This window comes from Lemur catta, chromosome 14 (genome assembly GCF_020740605.2).
Source record: "Lemur catta isolate mLemCat1 chromosome 14, mLemCat1.pri, whole genome shotgun sequence".
Lineage (NCBI taxonomy): Eukaryota > Metazoa > Chordata > Mammalia > Primates > Lemuridae > Lemur > Lemur catta.
In genome coordinates, this window is record NC_059141.1 from 5,016,718 (window position 1) to 5,035,264 (window position 18,547).

Sequence of the window (18,547 nt, forward strand, 5' to 3'; positions counted from 1 at the left end):
GGGAGAGCGCGGCCACCAGGAGTGGGGCTGGGCTGGGGTCCGGGGTCCGGAGGGACGTGATGTAGACATGGCTAGACAGAGATGAAGAGGTGCCGGGGCAAGTGAAGCCCAGTCGGCCAGAGCAGGTAGGTGGATTTTGGTCCCTAGAACACAGGATGTCATTGAAGGTCTTCAGGCAAGATAGTAATATCTGATTTCTCTTTTAAGATTTCTTTTTAGGGATATCGTATAGCATCCAAGCTACTGTAGCTTGCCAAATTAAGGGGCTCACTATCTGTAAAATAAAATGGGGGAGTCTTCCTGCAAAACAAAAGAGCATGTAAGTTCTAGTTTTATTTTAGTGTAATTAATAGGTATGTGGAACCTGAAGTGGAAGGATCCCTCATTAGCACGCCAGGTGGTTTGTCCCTCCACACACTCCCCTCTCCAGCCTCATACACTGATATAAAAGCTTCCTTTTTGTTTAAGATTTTTCACTTTTCTTTTCCTACAGTAAGCATGCTCTAAGGACTCTGTCAGAAAGCCACCAAAGAGCATTTTCACATTTTCTTGGTGTGCCTCTAAAAACAATTATTGCCACAGTTTTCATTCTGATGCTAAGATAAGGAGTTGAGACCTGTTTTGGTTTTGTTTGGTCCATACTGGCCAACAGCTCCTAGCAAAGGAGGTCCCCCATCCACCACTCGGGAGCGGAGAACAGCGTGTTGAGTGCCAAGGATGATGTAGGATGAGAAAAGAAGTAAATGAGGGTTTGCTCCTGCTCCCCAGGGTGTGAATAATTCACATTAAACCGAGGTCTGAACTTCAGGAATAACATCTACACCTAGATCAAGTAACCGTGTTTAAGGAGAGAGCTTGGCCATGCTGCCTCCCCAGCAGTTTGTGCAGTGGCCTCATTCGATTCCACTTAATTTGATTTGGGAAACATTCATTGAATTCCCAAAGCTACTCAGTTGCTGGACATGGAACACATCTGGATGAGCCGCAAGGTCTGGGTGGCGTCCTCCCAAGTTCAACCTTCTCTAATGACTGCTGAAAAGACAGCAGTCCTGCCCCTGACTCGGGACGAGCCCACTGCAGGAAATAGTTAATAGATGAACAATCTATAGCAAAACCACTCATTTACTCAACCAGTATTTGCTGTGTTCTCACCATGAGCAAGACCCTTGGGAGCCAGAGTGGGGGCATAGAAACATCAGGAAAGATCCTTGACTTCAAGGATCTCACACAGTAGTGGGGATGACAGGCAAGTGAACCAGTGACCACAGAATGCACAGGTCTCTGATAAGGGCTACTTTGGGATGGAATTCTTTGGGTGGGATAGGGGTGCTTTGGGATGGGATGTTTGGGGATAGACTTGCTTTGGGCTGGGGTGCTTTGTGTGCCATGGGTCTCACCACAGGGCATCTAATCTGTCGGCAGAATCCTGGGTGTCACAGCATCTCCCCTGTGAGTTTTTCAGTGGGTGCCTCTATGTGAGAAATTTTTTAACATCATCACAATACCCTTTCACATCTTTTAAAAAGTGGCCAGTAATTCATTGCGCACAGGGAGCGAAGGTGAGAAGGGGGTGGGGTGGGGGACAGAAAAGGCATCCTCGAGCAGAGTCCACCAGAACTGGTCTCAGGGGATCGGAGGTTGGGCAGAGCTCCCCAAACATCCCAGGCTCGGACTGTGGTGAAACCGAATTTCTTTCTGAGGAAGCCAGTGTGTGAACATGTGTTTCAAGGGAATAAAATGAACTGCAGTTCTCAGTGCAAACTCCCCAGCGCTGTGGGTGTGGTGGGCGTTGGTAAAAGTCCCCTCTCTAGAACTCGCTCTGTTGAGAATCCGTGCACACAGCACCATCAGTGGGATTCTCCCCTTTTGAACTTTGGGGAGCTGCTCGAGTTCATTAAATACGTTCGTCACAGTAACATTTGTATTTTCCAAGATGGGATTGGAGGAAGTTATTTTCCCACCTCAGCTCTTCATTTGAGGATGATATTTTTTTCTCAATGAGAAATTTAAGAAAACCTTTATTTCCTTCCTCAAAGCGTTGGCAAGGATGAGGGGTGGGGAGGATGGCAATCTTCACCCATAGAGGGAAAAAACAAAGGAGCAGCTATACTCTAGTAAAATGGAAACACTGCTAGTCAGAGTCAGCTGAACTATCCAGCCGGAGTAACAGCCGCACCCGGCGTTATAAGGAAGGATGAGCTCTGGCGGGAGGTTCAAAGGGCCCGTCAATGTGGAGCCTGTTCTTGCTTCCTCTCCACGTAGTTAGGTGTGTTGCTCACTAGAAAGTAAAGGAATTGCGTTGAACTTACTGCAGAGTCAGAATACTAAAAAGCCACTGCCCAAGGGCTTGGCAGACTTTTCCTCGTCTCTCGGGCTGGACACAAAACACAGGTCAAGCCAGGGAGGCCAGTTCTGCACGGGCACTGTGCCGTGAATGTCCAGTTCAGGGGAAATGAGCACGGGCCAGCTCGACATTGCTCCTAGAGGACCATGTCCCTCATGTCCTAAGCAAGTGGGTGAATTCATCACAAAAGCCCAAGGTGAGGGGAGGTCATGTGGCCCAGTCAGCCCTCCGTCATCCACCAGCCATTGTGGAATTTTAGTGAAGTGGGCATGATTGTACCCATTTTAAATACAAGGGGACTGGAGCTCACCACGTTGAACAAGCTGCCTGAATTTTTCAAAATGACCCAAGCAGAAGCCCAGGTTGTAAGGCCAAGTCACTTCCCTTGTGCTTGCCAGGTACAAGTGGCCGTGACCACATCTGGGCTTTGTGGGAGGACTAAAGCCACCTGGGTACAGAGCAGCGTCCCAGGGCAACTTCTGGGAGGCAAGAGGCAGCCCCATTTTTAAGCCATTTAGTTCTGCAAACCTCCTTGAATTTGTGTTCCAACAGCACAGAATTATTTCCTGTCATTGGCTCATTAACCCAGCATTTTATTTGTGGTAGAACATGTGTGAAAACATTATGGCTGAAATCCTGCCAACCCTTCCACCCCCTCCCACTCCCACCCACACATACCCCCGTGGCTTCCTCCTCTCCCAGGCAAAGAGGCTGCATGTGAGGGTGGGGGCCGTTTCTGGGCTTCTCTGCAACTGACAACTTCCAGCAGGACTCACTTTAAGCTACTTAAGGTCAGGAGTTTTTGTTTTGTTCGTTGTTGAATCCCCAGAACCTAGGACAGTGCCTGGCACATAGGAGAGCTTGACAAATACTTCTCAACTAAAAGGATGGATGGTGGGTGGATAGATAATAGACGATTGATGGGTCAGGGATGAATGGGTAAGCGGTGGGTGGAATGATGGGTGGATGGCTGGATATGGCTGGGTGGGTAGATGAGGGGTGGGTGGCGATCGCAGCACAATCAGATGAGGGCAGACTGAGGTTTCCACCTTTTGCATGATGGCTGAACCTCTGAGGAAAAGATTCTGAGGCCGTTGTCTTTTATAATCTAGCATTTGCAGTATTGCCATTTTCATTTTTTGTATATTCCACATCATTCTACAGTGGATTTACAATAGATTGCAAAAAGAGAAACAGTGCAACATAATAGAAAAATAAAAACCAAAATAAGAGCTGAGAAAACCCAGGTAAGCAGGAGGCAGGGTCCATTGCTTTTCTGTGCATACTCCACAGAGATCGGGGTGATTGGAACAATTTGCTTTCAAAAAGTAGACTCCTTCCAGCAGGGCTTCTCCCAAAAGTCCTTGCTTGATTTAGGTAACATGGGAGGAGGGCGATTAGAAATGTTAAATCTAAAAGTAGGTATGAGAATAAGAGTCCGTAGACCCTGGGAGGCCCCTATCCAGTTCACAAAGAACTTCGACATCTCTTTTCTCGTTTACCAGTCACAGCCCTAAGAAAAAAGCAGATACAATCACCTCCATTTTACAGGTGAGAAAATTGAGGCCCAAGGTGGTCAGAGTCCCCACAGTGGTCAGGGCCAGATGCTCCTGGACCCTGGACCCTGGCCCATTCCTTTGCCTTTTGCTGGTGCCTGGGAGCCTTCGGTTCCTGAGTGTTGGGGGTGAGAGAGCCTTTCTCACTCTGGAGCTCCATGTAGCCCTGGCGACAGCCCCGCTGTCAGCTGCTCAGTGAGGCAAGGACAGGGCACGTGCAGACTTCAGCCCTGGTGGCGTGGCTTTTAGGTACCTACTGTGACCACTTGTCCTATCGTTTGATTAGAAGCATCTGCCCTGTTGCAGACGGCGGCAGGATCCGATTGTCCGTCCGTCTGCTGGGGCAGGAGGAAAGGGTGGCGTCACCTCAGACATGTGGAATGTCGCTGGTTAACCACGGGATCCCCCAGTGTCTGCGAGAGCCCGGCCCAGACAAGCCCCACACAGAGCCAGAGGCCTTTTCTTGCAAAGAAGCTGAGAAGTTCATCTAACACGTCGCCTCTGACAGACTGAGCTCCCTTTCGTGTGGGCACTGTGTCCCCTGCCCGTGAGTTCCTGGCCTTTCTTTCAGAAGTTCGTTCAGGAGGAAACAGCCATCAGCACAGAAGCGAAAAGTCCACTTTCTGGTAACATCCCGGAGCCTCCTGTGCACGTGTCAACTAACCAGAACTCAGTCAGTATCTTTCTTTCTTAAAAATTCTGGGAAATTATATGTGCCCTTTAACTGGTTTCCTGGGAGGAGGAGCAGAGGTCAAAGTTCACATGTTAAGGCCATGAATTACAAGGTGCTCAGATGGCTTTGTTCTGGCCCCAGGGGTTTGCTATGAACAACTGTCCTACTGAGGCCAATTTCCATCGTTCTCTCTGGCCTGGTGGGTTCCTTAGCCTTCTGTGATCCCTCTGGTAGGCCCTCTGGGTCAGCGTGCAGTTATAATGCGGCCATTGGAGGATGAATTGTCCCATTCAGTCCTACCTGGTGCCCTTCTATCGGTCGAGCCGATGTTCTCAGTGCCATGCCCCTGTGCGCCCGTGGCTGGGCAGAGCCTGTGCACTCGGGTCCATGCCCCTCTCCCGTCATGCCACGAGGAGTCACACAGGCTTCTTACCTGGGCGACTGTTTCCCCTGCCCACAGCCGTCCTCAGGTGTGTGCAGCCTGGCGTAGCTTCACGGGAACTCAGGTGTGCTGGACAAATCCCCAAACCTGGCCTTTGTTTTCCATTACAGCAAAGACCTTCAGGGAAGTGCTTTAAGGCGCAGCTGGAATGAAGTGTAGGCCCTGCTGATTGGCTTTGATTGACGTCCGGCTCCAGGGGGCCCTGAGGCACCTGGACAGCCGCCTCTCTACTGGTGACACTGCTCTTGGCATAGCCATTGGTGCCAGGTCCTGCCTGAGGCTGCCCGGTTGAGTGGGAGGAACATAAGCCTTCCCTCAGAAGGCTGTGCTTTTAGTCCCAACTCTGGGACCGCGCGATCCTGGCGAGGCACCTAACCTCTCGGAGCCTCAGTGTCCTCGTCTCTAAATAGAAATGATGTAATTTGACTCACAAGAGTGTTAGAGAGAATGCCCAGCAAGGTCCTGGTCCACAGCAGGGGTTCACTAAGGCTCAGTACCTGCTGCTAGTGTGTGTGCTTGTCCCTTCCCGATGAGACAACATGGCATGAAAAGCCCCCGAAATGGGAGGCCTCCTCACGCTGCACTGCAGCCCCTCTGCCACCCTCCCCAGCAGATACTCTGTTAAACTTGGTTGCACCTAAATTCTGTGGGTAGTGATTGAAAATTTTTATTACTGGGCATAACTGTGAAAACATCTAAAGATTTTTCTGAAGGTGGCCCTAGAATTTTTGGGTTGAAACTTGTCTGAGCAAAGTCACCTGTGACCCCTTTCCCCCTCTGACTGTAAGAGGACCTCACCCTCATCTCACCTGGGAAGAGAAGCTGGGATGAATGTTGGGCTCATGCTCCTCCAAGGACTAGGAAAGACTAGAACTGGCTCAAAACTGTGAAATTATTGAGTTTTTTGAAAAAGCTCATCAAGCTAGCTGTGGAATGAATGATAAAAATTAAGAGTCATTAGATCGTCCTCGCCAGAGAATGGGGCCCAGGATTGGTGACCACGTCCAACTCTGAGCTTGGCTGTGGAGGAAAAGGATGGAAGAATTTTTGGAGTGTGCTCATGTGACAGGAGCTCTGGGAAAAACATCTGGAAAAGGCTTCCGGGAACTGAAAACAAGCACAGCCGCCCGGCAGGTAACATGCATCTGAACAGCATTTATTTTTGTTGGTTGGTGGGTTGGTTGATCATTTATGCTCCTAAGCCCGGGTTCTCGCTGAGCTAGAGAACACCTGGCCCTTCCGGAATGGAGCAGGGCCTTTCGCTGCTTCAATGCCAGGTGTGCATCAAACTGAGGGACGATGCTGAACCGCTTCATCATTCCTTCCCATCCTGAGTCATTCTGCTCTCAAGTTTACTCCTACTTGTGGTTTTACAGTTTAAAGATCGCTACATTTTGGCTACAATTATAATAAATCCTTCACCGTATCAAAAATGTTTCTAAGCATTAAAATGTGTTAGACACTGGCGAACAGCAATTTGAAATTGACAAAGTGGCAACTCGAAATGAAAAAAAGAAACATCTTTTTCATGTCAACACTGGCAGCTGGCGTCTCGTGGTGCTTGAATGTTAACCAAAGACTCTCACATTTTGGTCTGAAGCTCATGTATCCTCCTGCTCAGTGTGTGAGGGAGTTGTGGTTCTCTCCACTTCATAGGTCTGCAAACCGAGGCTTGATGAAGTACCGAGACATGGAATGTTCAGACACGGGCTTCCAAGATCACCTCTGTGCTGTGCCACACCCCCAGGTAGAGAAGCACTTCCCTGGCCTGTTGAATCTGTGGCTTCTGCTGTCAGGAAGAAATAAAACTCCATTTTGGTCTGCAAAAAGAAACCAGTGGGAGCAGAACATCAGCAACGTATTTTCCAAAGCCAGTTAGCCCTTTACCATCTAATCATTTATCAGCTGTGGATGACGTGCGGTTTTTTTTTTTTTTTTTTTTTTTTCCTATCGTTTTAAACAGAGAAATCTGGATGGCTTCCCATCCCTGCTTTCCTGCAATGCTGGCTTTTCCTGTCATACAGTCGCAGCAGCTCCGAGCTGTTCTCAGCAGCTGCCGGGGCTGTTGCATCCTTCTTCCTCGGTCACTTCCATTCCTTCCCTGCAGTCGGTGCTCAGACGGATGTCAGCCCCAGAGCTCAGAGCTGGGGAACTAAACTCAGCACACAGTTATTAATGAGGCAGCAGTCACAGGAAACAGCAGGGACCGTGACCTGCAGCCCCTCTGAACCCAACCTGATTACAGCTACTTTCCTTGGATGCCTAATTTCCAAAAAGAAAAGCAGTTGTCTCCGAATGATTCTCAGAGAGCTCCTGCATGGCAGATAATGCGCGACTTCTGCTGTCAGGGTTGATAAACTGGCTTAGTGTGGTTCACCCCAAGAACATAACGGTGAGACACACAATGGGCTCCTACAAGAAAGAATTTTCTGACTGCAGATTTGTCAAAGTAAAAGTAATTCCTAATAATGTTTTACTTGGCAGCTTTGTGACGGCTAAAATATGAAGCCATGTCTGCATGTACGGTGGGAAGCTGTGAGTGGCATTCCTCTTTTTAAAAGTGATGTTTTTTTCCCCAAATCACCAGCAGTCTACTTCATCCTCTTTTTATTTCTAACCTTACATCCAGCAAGGGAAACTTGCCCTGAGTGTCCCTGGGAGTTAAATATTAGAGAAAAAGGTAAATGTGCCTAACAAAAGAGGTCACATCCAAGCAGGGGCCATTGGCCACCCTCCCGGGCCTCTGAGATGAATCTTCTGCCCCGGAGCTGAAAGCAGCACTTTTTTTCTGGGCTCCATGTGTGCTCGTTTTAACACTTGCTTGTGCCAAGGGAAAGTATCCTGCTAAAGGGCTTCTGTTCTCAATAATTCCCCAATTTTATTGCTTTGCCTTAGTCTCTCGTTGCTATATGTCAGTTCAATTAGCTGCTGTCCTGGCATATTTGGAGTAATTTATTAGACATATTAAAAAGTACGTTGTGATGAACTTGCCAAAAGCTGTGCGAGAAACTGAGGCTTGTCTTTTTAACTGCAGACCATGGGCTATACGACATCTTCGATGTCATGAGCGACTACATGGCCCCGTTCAATGTTCTCTTCAGGGATGCTCCAGGGAATAAAGCTATTAAATAAGAAAGAAAAAAAATAGGCAAGGGGAAGGCAGAATTACCATGCCCTGGATTTCGAAGCTAGAGGAAGGGACACATCACTCTGTTCACAACCAAGACCTTCCCTGCACCGTAATTAGCATGCAGTATGAGGGTTTGTCAATTTACTGTGAGACTTAGGTATTTGAAAGTTCATTTCTGATTTGAATTTGGCTTTATGAGGCAGATACTCATGGGATTTTTAGCACAGGACTAAAACCAGGCTGTGCAGTCAATGCTGTACATTGGGCTTTTCTTAGAAAATGAAACCACGATGTAGAACAGGACTGTTGCCAAGTAAAGTGAATGAAAGGTGGCCCGTGATGAGCCTAGATTGCATTTCTTATTGTTACGGCAGAAATAGGCCTGGATTTGTGCCTATGTTATTGTTACAACAACATTTGATTTTTAAATCTAGGCGAGTTGTTCCCAGACGTTAATGGACAAGCAGAATCACCTTGACTATCAAGGGATGAGCGGATAAACAAATTGTGGTACAGTGTTACTCACAAGAAAACATTATCCAGCCGTAGAAAGGAACAAAGTACCGCTACCTGGTACAGCGTGGATGAAGCGTGAGACCACAAGGCTAGGTGAAAGGAGGCAGACACTAGAGGCCATGTGTCACATGATTCCACCTACATGCAATGAACAGGACAGGCAAATCCATAAAGACCAAAAGCAGATTAGTGTTTGTTTGGCAGGGACTGGAGAGAAGGGAAAATGAAGGGGACAACTTTATGCATTTGGGGTTTGTTTGAGGGGAAAGAAAACATTCTGAATTAGATGGTGGTGATGATTACACAACATTGTGAATGGCTTAAAGGGTTGAGTTTTATGTTATGTAAATCTTATGTCAATTAAGCAAATCCCCTGGATGGCTTGTGAAAACACAGGTTGCCGGGCCCCTGCCCTGAATTTTTCTGACTCAGTCTGGGTGGGGCCTGAGAATGTGCATTTCTAGTAAGTTGCTGGTGCTGCTGCTCCTGGGACCACACTTCAAGAACCACTGGTCTGGGGGTATGTTGGATCATGGAATGATTTGTCCCTGTATTTAAATCAGTACGGCAAGTGTTTGTTGATCACCTTCTGTGTTGCAGCAGTGCACTACTGGTAATCCGTGTTGAACTGGTGTCGGTAATAAAGAAAATGGTTCTTTCATGACAACTTGGAATCACAAGATTTAGTCACATCTGTTTTTCTGCCACTCCCTAACTGAACTCTCAAACGAGTCCCTTCACCTCATTTGTTAGTGGGATAATAATACCTGTCTCACTGGATTATTTTGAAATTTAAATTTAAAAAATATAAAAGGCAAACTATTACTATGAGAAAGCACCACCATATTGCCTAGCTTTAATCAGGTACTCAATAGTTATACAAAAACATATTTTTTTACCCAGTTACTATTAGGAATTTATAATTTTGTGGCCAGAATATGACAATATAGGAAAGGAACAATAACTTATGATAAAGCCTTGGACTGGAATTTTACTCAGTAGACTCCATTTATGTGGTGTAAAGGATAGTGCATCTGAGGGTTTGCAGTTGCTGGAGGAGTGGAGTCTCATCAGGGCCTTGGAGAGTGACTGGTGGGACCATGGGGTGGGAGGGTGGGCTTGTCTGATAAGGAGCTTGGCAAGGGCCAAGGGAAGGGGGCAGTGGGCCGGGCACAGGCCATATTTGAATTATAATATCTTGGGATCCTCTGTAGCTTTGGATATAGTAGCCACTCAAACTGTTTCTCAAGTGAGTGAGTGAATAAATGAGGGAGTTGTGAATATACCACCCAAATAAGTGTGATTCTGCCATCATCAAAAGTTCAAAGGCAGAGTCGACACCTAGGAAGCAGGAGGATGCACCTGAGCTTGCCCAGCATCCTCTCTCCCTGCCCTCTCCTGGGTGGATGACTTGGAGCAGTGGCAGTCCTGTCAGTGCTAGACTCAGTCGTTGCATGGTGGCTAGTCTTCCATCTTTAGAGAAACGTAGCAGCTTGTATTGGTTTGCACAGTTGATTGAGATCGAGTTACAACGTCATCCAATACACATGTCCATGGGGAGAGGCTGCTCGGGCTTGCTGGGCAGCAGGCCCTGCCTCCTCACGAAGTGATAAAACCTTCTCAGTTGATAATCCTTGCTGCCTCAAGACATGGAAAAATGAATTTGTAAAAAAAAAAAAAAAAGTGAAACACACTATATGTATTGGGTAACACTAGCTGCTGTAGAAAACAAACCCCAAACTCTCAGTGGCTTGCCATTTTAGAAGTGTGTTTTCCTTCCAGGTGACACTCTGGGGCTCTAGGCTGCAGGGGTCTCCCTGGTTAGAGTAAGCCAGGACCAGATGCCATGTCTGGCTCCTGTGTTTCCTAAAACCGTGGAATTCACTGATCTCAGCTAGTGGGAGGGGAAAGAAAGAACATGAAGAAGGAATACTCTCTTAAATGCCATCAACAACATGTGACCTACATTACTTTTGCTCATGTTCCATTGTCAAGGTGTAGTCATGCAGCCCACCCGGGTGTGCAGGGACTGGGCTGCCCCTCTAGACCGTGAAAGGGGAATGTAACTTTGCTGGGAAGTTGGATGCCTCTGCCACACCCCCACGTAGCCCTGGGATTTAGAGGCGAGAGCAAGACCTGCATTTGCAGACTACCTCCACTGTCATGGCTGTGCCAGGGGAAGGCAGGGATTTGACCTTCACAGACCTGTCTGCCAGTGTCGGCCGGCCCTGACCTGTGGTGGAAGCTTGTGTCTCTGGAACCTTGGAGCTTATAAGCACAGTCATTTGTACTTTTTTCTTCTTTGTCCTTCCAGTAAGGACAATGGTGTATGTTCACATTACAGGTTACAGATCTAAGAATTCAAATCTGTTGTATCACTTCACCCAGAACTATTAATAGTGTCTGTAATGAGGCTGTCTAAACTTGCTGATTTGGAAACCATCAAACGATCATTTCTTTTTTGATAAAGCACTTCCTCATCAGGGATGTTGGCGTCGTGCAGGAGTGAATGTTGGGACGTAGCTGAATGTGCCTCATTTCACGCTGCGTGTTTGAGCCTTCGTGCACCGGGACTGACAGTGGACACCTGGGAAGACGCAGCCAGTGGGCACAGGGCTCTGCGCCCTGACGACTCCCTGTTTTGGGCTCTCCTCTCTCAGGTACCCGTTTCCCATGGTGTTCAGCAGCTGCAGCCGGAAGGACTTGGAGACCAGCCTGGAGAAAGGCATGGGGATGTGCCTCTTTAACCTGCCGGAAGTCAAGCAGTCTTTCGGGGGCCAGAAGTGTGGGAACGGATATGTGGAGGAAGGAGAGGAGTGTGACTGTGGGGAGCCCGAGGTAAGAGAGTCGCGTCCCGGACGTCTGCGAGAACTTGGGGGAACTGTACAGCAGGATGAAAGTTCTAGAAACATGGGAGGGAAAATTCCTGTATGGCCACCTCGAATAAGCCCCTCAAGCGAGGGTGGCTTTCTGGAATTTTAACCATTGCATGGAATAAGTTGTTTTACTTGGTTTAAAAAGATAAAAAAGAAATCTTCTCTATTTAAGGGTGCAATATCCTTGGCAAGATGAGGATAGGAACAATAAAAAGCATTTAGCTTTGAGTTCAGCAGAGGAGAAAACCTTGGAATTCTAGCTTCCAATAGCTAGAATTCCATTTCTTTCTCTTTGCAAGGCGTGCGACTAGAGGGGAATTTGAATAAGCAGCATTCATTTTTAACCAAGAGCTTCCTCCCAAGTGGAAATTCTGCCTCCGATGCTTCAGCCGCCTCCGTGTGCACAACCTGAGCCTCAGAGGCGGCTGCTTCTCCCACTCACAGCTCTCAGAAGCAATAAGCAAAACTAGGGGACGGTTCTATCCAGCACAGGGCTTATTTCACCCTCCTTTCCTGCCCGTATCAGGAAATGTTCTTGTTTCTATTAGGCCCAAGATAAAGTTAATCAACATAAAAATTATAATGGCCACTTTTTAATCTCTGAATAATCTTGAGAAGGAAAAAGAGAGGACCCAGTGAGACCTCCTGGTAAAACAGGTGTCCCCTCGAAGTTTGGAGCGGGTTGTGTTGAGAATAAATCAAAGCGAGGAGTTTGTAGAGCAGGCAGTCTACATGTGGGATTCCTTCCCCAAGAGCTTATACAAGCTGACATGGTAGACAGCAAGTTCAAGGCGGGCTTAGCTAAATTCACAGGTGGGCTTAATGAGGGCTTAGGAAGCGCATGTCTCAGGGCTGCTCTGAAAGAGGGATTCTAGGATGGAAGGGAAATTGTGCTGAGGCCCTGGAGCATCCCCTATATTCCTGTGTTCATCAGAAAAGCAAGTGGTTAATAGAGCCCTCATCATATCCCCATCTCCAAGTCTCTGGGGTTTTCCATAGCTGCAGGAATGATCTTCGTCTGACAGTTTCTGCAAGGATGTTGGAGTTACATAAATATTGGGTGGGGGTGGGGGAGTATAGAAGTGGTTTTATCAAACGTATCTGTGACAATGACATTGTCTGCAGAGGTGTTTAATTCTGCCACAATGAGCAGGGAGCGTTTTCTGTGTAAGGGTGAGTCCTAATTATAGGGTTATAGAAATTCTTTTTAAGAGTAGTGGAGGAACACGTAAAACCATCATGGATTGGGGCATGCAAAGGGAAAATTCCTTGGAGGCCTTGTTAATTAGTTAAAGAAAAATATGAAATTAGTTTAAATTGCCCATATTTCTCAGGAGAGGCCACATTGACTTAAAATGGTTTGTCTTTGATTTGAACTGCTTATAATTATTTGTTAATCTAAATAAATTTGACAGCTTTTCATGGAGCCATGAACTAGCAGGTTTGGAATGACTCCATTAGCTGTCATTTGCCCTGTATGCCACCATCACCACCACCATTGTTAATGTTACCGTGGTTACCATGTCTGCAATCAGCACCACCACCTGGATGACCCACCACCATTGTTAATGTTACCGTGGTTACCATCTCTGCAATCAGCACCACCACCTAGATGACCCACCACCATCACCACCACCATTGTTAATGTTACCGTGGTTACCATCTCTGCAATCAGCACCACCACCTGGATGACCCACCACCATCACCACCACCATTGTTAATGTTACCGTGGTTACCATCTCCACAATCAGCACCACCACCATTGTTAATGTTACCATGGTTACCATCGCCACAATCATCACCACACCTGGACCTCCCACCACCATCATCACCACCACCACCACCACACCAGCATCACTACTACCCTACCTCTACCATCACCACCACCCCATCATCACAACCACCACCATCTCCATAGCTACCATCACCACTACCACCATCACCACCATGACCATTAACCCTATTGTCACCAGCATCAATGTCAGCAAATGCTTGAGTGCCTAAAATTTGCTAGCCACTCATGTTCTGATCCTCTTTTATCTCTATGAAGGAGTCATGAGGTCCTGACAGTGTACTGACTGTCTCCCTAGGTAGCATGTGGCGCTGTAGGGTAGCCTTGATTATTATAAATGCCTTCCTTATGTAGAGCCAAATTCTACCTGCATGTAAGTCCCACCTTTGTACTTCTATGGTTGAAGTCCTCATCTCCTAGGATAAGTTCTTAATATTTAAAGAGAACTCTTATTCCCCTCATCTGGAGTTCTTCCTTCCAAGAAACCTTTCAAAGTCATGGACAAGCCTTTTTTTTCCCTTCAATTACAACCCTTAGTCTACAGAATGGACAAGGCTTTTGCATCACTTTTTATTTTTTGCTATTCACAGTTCAAGCTCACATCATGTCTGGCTGGTCTGACAGCCCATTTCCCATCTCCAGGTGGCTTTGACCAGGACTCTCGGCCATACCTGCTAGTCTGGGCTCTTTATGCCCCTGCCTAGTGTTCGGGCCCTGGCGACATCTGCCGCACCTCTGCATCAGATTGGTGCCTGCATGCCTGGCCCACAGAGGGACTCCCCACGTCAGAGAGCAGTGTGCACACAGGGCGTCAGAACAGCCCTGGTCAGCACCCGGCAGGATGCAGCTTCTCCCTCGCTCCCGGAAATCATCTGCGTTATTTTCAAGAAGATGCATTGTAGTTTTATCCCAGTTCATTGTGATTAGGAAGCTATGTCTGCTACCTACAACATGAGAATGACAATTAGAGCTTTGCAGAGAATTCTCTAATGGTTTCATTATTCTTGCTTCTTTGGAGACTTAGTATTCATTGGCTCTGTCAGACTTCTCTATTGAGTACTAAAATAATAAATGGATCACCAGATGAAGAATTTGTCTCTTCTGAGAAATATGGTACTGCAGAAGAAATAGACTCTGGGTAGTTTAAAGGCAAGTGATTGCTGAAGCCTCCCCGGACAGGGCAGTGAATTTATATCAACATGAGGATATTCTGACAACTCACTCACTCTTCTAGCTAACAGCATTGGGAAAGCAGCCTTATCTCCTTGTTTAAAGTCAGTAGGATGCAAATATCTTTTAAACCTAGTTATCTTCCTCACAGTATCAATCCCCTTTGAAGTCAAAGCCATTCTGCTTGGCGGCATTTCCATTTGAGCTGCTGCTTGTATTAGTTGGTGGTTTGAGGGGGAAGGGGGGAGATAGTTCTTAAAGAATTTTAGGACCCAGATTTAGGATGTCTGATTTAACATAGGTTTTCAAGGAAATCTGCAATGTGGCAAATGTGTCATTAGTAGAGCCATTTAGACCAAAAGTAGCAGGACAGCATTACTGTCCATTTGATGGCACTTATGACAAATGCAATTAATGGGCTTTTTGAAAAAAACTAAACAAGTTCTCAAACTTTTTTAGAATTTATAAGTCCATGAGTTAAAAACTCTTACTGTCCTGAAAGTTACAGCTATGACTTCTGGTTGGCAGTTTTATCTTATTGTATATGTTACATACTCCGGATGTTTATAAAGTCCTCAAACAATTCTAAAATGTAATGACTTGGGAAGTGTGTTTGATAGGAGCAAATGGTAAAGCAGATGAGAGCATAATTCATAGAGTTTTACACAGAACTCAGTTCAGATATCTGGGTTTGCCGTAAATCTTCTGGATTGTTGCCAAAATTTTATTAATTGCATTTATGATACATATAAATAAATTCAAAGTTTTTGAATGATAAAACCATTCAAAAATATGGTTTTCAGGAGTAAAGTATTATACTACTAACTTAGTATATGATTAGCTTCACCATACCCAAGCGCATATAAATTTTTCAGAGTACATCATATATTGAATAAAATAAAAGGACAGTAATAAATTAAGCCATATTGAAAACTCTATGAACCATTCCATCTTTCAGTCATTACTCTTTCTTCTAAAATGTGTAAACTGCAAATTAGTGGAATGTTCCTAAAGTATACGGACTTCATAAATTCACGAGATCAATGTGTGTGGGCCTTGCATTGAGAACTGAGCCAAAGATGTCAATCTCATTTCTTTTTGTTAGAAAAAATGGGTCCTTGCAAAGTACATTGTAATAAAGGAGTTAATTTCCTCTCCCGGTTCTGTTTCAGAGATGGCAATCCATCTGAGGTTTGATCTCTTTAAGTCCCTTGCAAGTCAGCGGGCACAGCAGACCTCCTTCCAGCCACTTGGTCACTGCAGTGGCCATTTCCAATCCTCAGGGACCTTGTCAAGCCAGAACGCCGACTTTTGCCAAGCAGGGGTCTCATCCACAGTGATTTAGTCAGACTGCAGGGAACTGTGGTTCAAACACAACTGATTTGACTTCATTTGCTAGATCCAAAGGGTTAGTTTTTGAAGAGTAAAGATTGTATGCATCTATGTGTATATTTGAGTAAGCAACTTCAATGTCCTCCGGGAACCCTGATGCAGATCATTGCCACGAGACCTGCCTGGAGACCCCTCTGCTGCTGACCGAAGGCTCTTTCACAAAGGCTCGTGTGCTACCAACTCTTCCCAGGGACCCGCAGGCCCAGTAGTTCATAAACACTGACCAGAAGCTTTGCTTTCTTGCAGATGAAGATAGTCCTTAGGCACACAGATGTTCAGTTCAGGAGCTGGGCCCTCTTGGTCTCTCTTCCCTTTTGCAGTCATTTAAGGTGTGACATTAGCGTTCGGTAGTGGCCTTGTGTGACCCCGTCAAACGGATCCCGTTGCCTTCTCCAGGAATGTACGAATCGCTGCTGCAATGCCACCACCTGCACCCTGAAGCCAGACGCTGTGTGCGCTCACGGGCTGTGCTGTGAAGACTGTCAGGTGAGGTCACCGGGGCTGTAACTTGACCCCAAGGTCACCGACAGGTGCAGGCAGTTCAAGTCTGATGCAGGGGAGGCAATATGGCAGGGCGATTTCACAGCACTCATGTCCATGCAAACCATCACTCCTCCTCACACAAGCTGGTATATCCACCCCTCATTTTTCATCTCCCAGTCTTCAGGTGAAATGCGCATTTTAATTGCTAGTCATCTGTGATAAATTATTTATTTATGGGCTGAAAACTCATCCAACCATAGAACTCTAGCTTAACATTTAAATGTTCTATTTCTGCTCTGGAGGCACGTGTGGTCCTACCGTGCTAACAAGAAGAGGGATGTGTGAACAGTCCCCACCCGCTGTCACTCAGCGTCACCCCAGTCCATCTTCTTGATCCCAGGAACCCCTGCCTGCTGGGCTGAGAAACCATGCAGCTTGTTCCAGGGGTTTTGTGTAAACAACTTGATCTTAATGTCTTCCCAAGAGGAGGTGCCGGCTGACCCAGCCCAGCCAAGAGTGGCAGTTTTATACTTTTGCCATTTCTGCTGCTGAGACTGCATTTGTTTTGGCAATTCTGTTTGTGTCTCATTATTCAGAGCTAATATCTGACAGAGTAGAAGCCTGAGCTTTTGATTCAAAGGTTCCAAGGGTAGAGTTTTATTTCTTTTTAATTAAGCAATTGATCTTGGCATTCTACTTACAGGAAACTCCCTCTTAGCTGCCGCATGCGAGCATGGTGATTCAGAAGTGCATTATAACGTTTTATGTTCAGCTTTAGAATACCCTGCTTCCCCTTCCTAATGGTGATTAACTTATGGGGGAGTGTTACACGCAGCTGGCACTCCCTGGCACCCAGCAGCTGGCAGTAGAAGGTGGCTAGAAGGGGGTCAAGGGAAGGTGGGAAGGAAGTCTGAGCTTATGACCAGGGGATGCCCACAGAGGTTCACCATGGAGGAGGGAGGGAGGACCACATGGTAATGCCTGGCCATGATCCACTTTTATGTGATGACTTTCAAACAGTTCCTTTCAACTTCCAGACCTTCCGGAAGTCGGCAGGGTTCTTATCTCATTCCCTTGGAGGAGTATTCAGGGAAGGAAGCCCAGGATGCGGGGAGGTCCCCGGCTGTGTAGCCTCAAGGGAGCCACTCTGGGCCTTAATTTCTTTAGCCCCAAGAACCAGAGGTGTTGGTCAGATGGCTTCTAACACCCTTTCCTCTCCCTTGTTCTTCTTTAGTTCTCCCCACAAGTGCTAAAGAGAGGGTTCCAGTTCTGTGATTTGATGACAAAGTAAAATTTCTATTATGATTGTGCCCTCAAAATTATTTTTGTTAACTTGCCCCCAGAGACTATCACTTTGAGTACACATGTCATCTTTGACCGTGTGATGGTACTGATAACCAGAGACCTTTTTCTTAAGGTCAGCCAGCCCAGCCACCAACACTCCCTCATGCTCCTTCCTCTGGGGTGACAGGTGCCAGGGACCAGCCCGTCTGCTCCTCAGAAAACCCTCATGTTGCGTGATGTTAGAAAGAGGCTGCTCTTGGTTGACCCCCACCCCCTTGTAGAGTAGAAAGGTGAACTCAGAGCCCCTCAGTGCACTCTGCTGTGACAGGGACTCCTTCGAAACCTTCCCCTTAGGCAAGGCCTCCCTCGGGAGTGCTGCTGGGAGCTGCCGCTGCCTCTCCCGGGTGCGTGTGCTGTAAACGGCCCTCTCCTTGCAGCTGAAGCCTGCGGGGACAGCGTGCAGGGGCTCCAGCAACTCCTGCGACCTCCCAGAGTTCTGCACGGGGGCCGGTCCCCACTGCCCAGCCAACGTGTACCTGCACGACGGGCACCCGTGTCAGGGGCTGGATGGCTACTGCTACAACGGCATCTGCCAGACCCACGAGCAGCAGTGCGTCACCCTCTGGGGACCAGGTATGTGGCTGCCACCTGCTCGACACTGGGAGAGGCACTGGCAGGCCCGGGCGGTGGGACTGGGGGGCATTGTCCACATGGCATCCAGCACGTTCAGTTGGGAGTACTTGGCTGCCTGGGAGGGACTGGGGCTGTGCTGGGCACAGGGCAGGTAGAAGTGGGCGCTGCCTGGAGCCTGCCCTTGAGGGGCTTGGCACAGTCTAACGAGAGGCATGAGCACCGATTGCATGCCCCATGGGATGACATGGGTGAATCA

General features: G+C 47.2%; 1 protein-coding gene across 1 annotated transcript in view; it reads left to right on the forward strand.

Moving 5' to 3' along the window:
- Positions 1-18,547, forward strand: part of ADAM12 (ADAM metallopeptidase domain 12) — a 237,284-nt gene that overhangs the window by 183,370 nt on the left and 35,367 nt on the right. The window contains exons 11-13 of the mRNA XM_045569081.1: positions 11,322-11,499; positions 16,288-16,377; positions 18,096-18,291. Coding sequence (XP_045425037.1) covers positions 11,322-11,499; positions 16,288-16,377; positions 18,096-18,291 — 464 coding nt within the window. The remainder of the gene's footprint in view (positions 1-11,321; positions 11,500-16,287; positions 16,378-18,095; positions 18,292-18,547) is intronic.